The following is a 5,556-nucleotide window of genomic DNA, read 5'->3' as shown; positions in this document are numbered from 1 at the left end:
AAATGCCAGCACGTGATCATGGAAAAGCGGAGCTCACAATTGTGGCAAGAGTGCTGAGATAAAACTATTTCATTAGTGGAACACCTCGCGTGGCCTATTTTTCGCTGAAGGGAAGGGGGATTATTTTATTTGAAATAGGAGCAAAAAGGTGGGTGACCCCGGGACCCATCCTATTCATCATAACAACTGATTGATTTCTTGCTACAGACAACGAGTTATATTAAAAAAAAAAGGTCGTACATTTGCAAATGAGTACAACTGTATCGACCACAAGACAAAACTATTTATCATAGTTGTGACCAAGAACGATCAGGGTATTTTTCCGCCCAATGCGTCGGTCATCCGCCATGCACACCGATGCTTTAGAGCCCAAGTTCGGTTCACCCAACTTCACCACATGAGACGAAGTAGGGTGGCTAGAGACCACATGCTTTGGGGAGGTGAGTGAAGTCCGGATGTCGAAAGGACAAGTGGCTGCCCCCTCCTCCTCCCTTCCCTACCCACGAGAAGATGGAAGAGAGCACCTGGTGCCGGAGTTTTCCGACACAAGTTCGAGGGAGGAAAGGCAGGTTGAAACCATAAGGTGGCAGCGGTAAATAGTATTTGATGATGGATGAGAGTGTAAAAACCGCCGCTAAACCCGAGCAACAAGGGAAAAAATCAAGAGCCTCACCGATGCCAGACACGATCTCTCCGCATTCTTTCATCTTCCATCTTTGTCATCGGACGGCACATATCCATGTGTCGCCTTCTTTAAATTATGTCGATGAGACAAAGCCTTTTCGATCTCGCTGGCGTGATTCCCCTTCATTAGGTTGTACTTGACGCACATGTTGGCATTTACTGGCGAAATCCCATACGAAGTTAACAATGCCTTCCATGGCGTCGATTATTCTTTAATGACACCTGCAAGACGTGGTGAGGGACGAGGAGACTAGTTACGTCGATTTTGTGATGTGTATTGCTGCCAAATTCGTGTGATCCCGTCTACTGCGTCAGGAAGCCGCCGCCCAGCAGAACCCCTACTGCCACAAATGGGGCAAGGATGCTAACCACAGCGATCAAAACTTGGGGGTCCACAAGTCGCTCTGACAGCTCTTTCTTCTCCAAGTTCGACTTGAAGTACTCGTCAGGCTCGTTCTCGCGGGTAGGTCTGCCGGGCGGACCTTGGAAAAGTCTGCTTCTCTGACCGCGGCTGGAAAACGTGCGTGAATGGAAGTCCCGCACGCAACTTTTTAATGTGACAGGCCTGCTACTCTGAGAGGGTGAATTGTAGGATGGTCTGAACCCGATGACGAGGCCGATGATGCAAACGACCACAAGGGTACCTAGGCAGGCTGCAGAGCGCAACATGTTGTTTCTGGGTAAGAACGAGAGGACCTGCGTAATACGTGGATTAAAAAGGAGTATCGTCAGTTGCTCAATGCGTTCGAATTGGGTGCCTCACATATTTTTCGTAGCGTAACCATTTACTGGGTGAACGCCTAAGATCGGACATAGGTCGGAGTGCGCCAGGTGGAAGAGAGGTTGACGCCACTTTAGTCATAAAGTAGCGTCTAATTGCATCCAGTCATCTTTCACTTCATGGCCACTCAGCTACATGACCATCTCTGACGGGTGACACGGTCTCAAGGCGAGTGACACAAGAAATAATTTGACACGCAAGGGGTGGTGTTGAGGCGGGGGAGACGTGGTTTCGGCGATGGGGGGGCAGGGGCGTCGTGTACATCCGGGGATGATTTTAGGGAATAAAGAGGGCCAAGATGGGCGCGAACCCAACAGTTGAAGAAATAGGCACGCGTAAGACGATGAAAAGTGTTCAGACAAGTTTTGTCTACACTTTAAAAGAGTGACAATATATCGTTCTCTCGACAGCGGTATGTAAATGTGCTCAATTGGTGATAAACATTAACGTGGCACGTAGCATACCACAGCTACGGAAAGACTTGTGTCAGGAGCTTTCGAATATTATATTCTTCGTGCTTCAGTTTCTCAAAGCCAGAAGCTCCGTAAAATATCTGAAAGCAGCAGTGGGACTTGATATGGTGCGTTGGCAGCCTTCCTCTGACGGCCTTTCTAGAGATACCTTCAAAATACATGAGAAGCACAAGCCATGAAACGATTCGAAGGACAAGAGAGTAAGCGCCATGAAATGCAACTATACACATTAAAAATTTCTGAATTGTCTGATTAATCATCTGTAAGCGCCTTTGCAAGCAGTAAGGTTCTAGCGCTGCGCAACACTTGGCAGGTCATGATGCCGAAAGCTACGATATTTGTTTATCACCTCGAGACGATCATCAAAACCACCTGCGAATTAATGCGATACTCTCGCTGGAAAGTCTTTGAGAAAGCTTGCTTGCTCCAGAATCTGACTATTATATGTTTTGGGATTTGACTTTGTTGTGTCTGTCCTACTCTTTCCGCATTTTTACCATTTAATGGGGGATGGTTATGGAAAAAAGCATGACTAATACATATGCGGAAAGGGATTCGTGAAGACAATGTTCCTAAGCCACCGCTGCCTACAGGGGTTTCATAAAACTCGCTGTCGACTCTCACCCTTCAAAGGTACGAAACTGGCTCATGAATTAGAGATAGCGGCTTACAACTGATCAACCAGAATTTGCGAGCCTCAGTAAGGAGGATTTTTGTAACTATAAATAAATGATCGCTAGAGTTGCAAAGCTTTCCATTCGTATGGTTCTGAGGTCATGGAAAAAAGGGGCCAGTGAGGGGAAAAATAGCCACAGCTTCCATTAAAAGTTGTAAGTGATGTCATCTATGCGCATGCAAGACGTTGAACCCTCTCATTACTATCTGAAAAGTGAACTTGTGCCCTCCTCCTCCCAGACATGCATTTTGCCTGCTTATTCGTCGTAAGTACCGGGGAAATGAGAATTTGCTTTGCGGTCAGAGCTCCGAATCCCTCTCCACAATATCCTTATCTCAGCAGTCATATACTAGTACGCATATGAACATATATTATGGCAAGAACAACCCTTTTCGCGCTCCCAATGTGACGCCCGTCACCTGCATGGCCGCAGCACGCCAGTCGTGACAGAGGGCAATCCAGGGACTGGGAAGCTTGAAGTGCCGGCCAAACCCTGACCAGATGCATCGGCTTCCTCTCTATACTGGCGCTTTTGGCACACGCACCGATTAGGCTGCGTCTTGACAAGACTTTGCCTCTCCAGTCTGTGACGTTTTACTTGCATACGGCGGTGCTGGGTGCATAGGCAAAGAGTCTCTTCTGTTTGCTGTTCTCTCCCTCTTTTTTTCCGCTTGCCCACAGTGGTCGTCCTCCGATTGTTCTCGATGAAGGAGGGAAGCGCACCTAGATTTGTTTCTATACGAAAGTTTTCTTCACCATTCACCTGCAGTTTCTCTCCGCTCTGGAAAAATTGTATCGCATCGTTCCTTCAATTTGCCTTGCAGCTGCATTTTGAGACATGTTAGCAACTCCCAAAAAGTGTCGAAAGTGCTCCGTTCGATACTTGAAGTTGGTTTCATATCAATCTGCTGCCTCGCCCTCTTCAGCCCTTCATGAGCACCCGCTTACTTCGATCGTGCCAATACACACAGCCAAACAAAACCACTAGAACCATGATGTTCTTGCGCTTGTCAATTTTGGCCCTCCTGGCAGCGTCGGTTTTTGCCTTCGTGCCCCCCGCTCCTCGTGTCATACGGTCTGCCTCCCAGGTCGTCTTTGCTGAGGCGGAGAAGAATTTCATCACGGTACGTGATTCTTATATCCTTTGAAAGGTATTTCTTAGCCGACTTGTCATTCTCACCAAGCTTTTTATAGAGCTGCGGGAGGGAGGACGTTTAAACTCTGGCGCCTTCCTGTCGCTGTTCTTGAATTTGGAGGACAGGCAGAATCTTTCGCCTTGTCCCGAGTGATTGCTGCTTGGTCATCGACGGGACACGGTTTAAAATTAATCGCATCTTCTTGTCCTCCTTATGTCGGGACGGGTCACAGCAGGGGCAAAATTTGCTCAGCAACTCGTCCTCGCGCCATCTGGCGGATTGTCGCCAGAGCGGACGAGCCCCACTCAACACTCGCGTAATATGCCTTCTTCATTTCCCACGTGACAGGAGGCGGACAATTGCTTGAACGGGGAATGCTCCATCGACGACGTGAACGATCTCCTCATTCAGCTTCGAGTGGAAATCAAGAGCCTGAAAACCAAATTGGCCGAGGTAGAAGCTTGCGAGCAGCAGCTTACGCAAATGAACGGTGCCCCACTGGCGAAGGACGCCGTCAGGGACATCATCAAGGCGGTCCTTCGCGCCATGGACGTGGATCCCGAGGACTCCAGCTTCCCCCAGATTGTGCGTGCGGCCGGATTCGCGGGAGAGAAGTTCAAAAAGAAGGGCTCTTTCGATGGCGTCCCTTACAAGAAGGCCTGAGCGACGCGGGCCCGGGCGCGCGGGATCTGAAGCGTGAAAAAGGCAGAGGAAAGGAAAAATGAAGGATGGAAAGGAGGAAGAAGAGGAGCGGGGAGAGGGGAGGCGGATGGACGGCCTGTCCTGACACTTTCCATCCATGCAAACGCCTTTTTGATGCATCGGGTCATCGAGTCATTCCCGTGCCTGACGGTCACTCGCACGCCACATGTCGGTGGAGAGTGCTGCGACAGATTCAGCGGCATCCTCCTTCTTTTTGTGCGGTGTAGGGAGAAACGAAATGATGGAGGCTTGTCTGTTTTAATGAAAGAAATAAAAAAGAAGTATGTGCGAGTTCAGCTGCTCACTTGTCTCTATCATTGTTCTCTTTCGCTGTGCGTTACCCTTCCCTTTCTATTAGTGTTGTAAAGCTCAAGTGCCTTGCGGTGACGCGGTGATCTGGCCCATCGCGGGAGGCCTCTCGTTGCTAGATAAGAAATAACGGAGTTGCGATGGATGCAGATACCCTCTTCGTTTCCCACCCAGGAACGTGCGTGCCGCAAGCCTGATCGCTACGCTACGGGGGACTCGGCCACCCTCCCTTCTGGCCGGACGCGCCGGCGACCGGGTCCCTCCAGCTCGGGTGTCCCTACCACGACCGACCCTTCTTCCCTGCCCGCCCCCGTTCCCCCGCCTGGTCGTCTCATTTTTCTAGAAGGTGGAGGCGTTCCCAGAATGTCCGAGCCAGTCGGGCCCTGGACCACGGTGATTTCCCTGCCAGCACGGTGCAAGCTCTTGCGGCCAGCCACCGGCGAAGCTATCCCAACGCCCCGGGCACTCGGAGGGCCGATACCTCCAATTGTCTCCTCACCCCGGCGTCCCCTTTTTTCCGCGCGACCAAAACCACCATTCATAAAGCCTCCGCAAGACCCGCCTTCCTGACTTGTCCTCTCCCTGGTCCGGCTCCCTTTCTCTTCCTGACTCGGCTCCCTTTGGCGCTTCGGACAAAAGCGTCCCATCGGCCCCCGTGTGATGATGGACGGGGCGGGCGCCTGTGGCTGGGAGGGTTCAGGGCGCGTCGAATGAAGCCTCGATTCTCGGGAAAGCTCGCTGACCGCATGTGGCCGAGCGCACCCGGGGAGCGTGGGGGCGGAGTGCTGCTGCTGC

The 5,556-nt window shown here is 50.9% G+C and overlaps 1 protein-coding gene across 1 annotated transcript; it reads left to right on the top strand.

Annotated features, from left to right (window-relative positions):
* Positions 1 to 3,574: 3,574 nt before the first annotated feature.
* Positions 3,575 to 4,743, top strand: NGA_0252402 (uncharacterized protein). Its single transcript, XM_005853547.1, has 2 exons — positions 3,575 to 3,738; positions 4,099 to 4,743. The coding sequence occupies exons 1-2, from the start codon at positions 3,607 to 3,609 to the stop codon at positions 4,411 to 4,413; spliced, it is 447 nt and encodes a 148-aa protein (XP_005853609.1). The 5' UTR covers positions 3,575 to 3,606; the 3' UTR covers positions 4,414 to 4,743.
* The last annotated feature ends 813 nt before the right edge of the window (positions 4,744 to 5,556 follow it).

The sequence above is a fragment of the Nannochloropsis gaditana genome (genome assembly GCF_000240725.1).
Source record: "Nannochloropsis gaditana CCMP526 unplaced genomic scaffold scaffold836, whole genome shotgun sequence".
In the NCBI taxonomy this organism is placed as follows: Eukaryota; class Eustigmatophyceae; order Eustigmatales; family Monodopsidaceae; genus Microchloropsis; species Microchloropsis gaditana.
The sequence above is the reverse complement of the archived record's forward strand: the minus strand, read 5'-3'. Positions and strand labels throughout refer to the sequence as shown.

Bases quoted from the DNA above. Each gene is read 5' to 3' on its own strand.
- NGA_0252402 (XM_005853547.1), top strand. From the start codon at position 3,607: ATGATGTTCTTGCGCTTGTCAATTTTGGCCCTCCTGGCAGCGTCGGTT. The intron at 3,739-4,098 runs GTACGTGATTCT...CCCACGTGACAG, and splicing joins CGGAGAAGAATTTCATCACG to GAGGCGGACAATTGCTTGAA.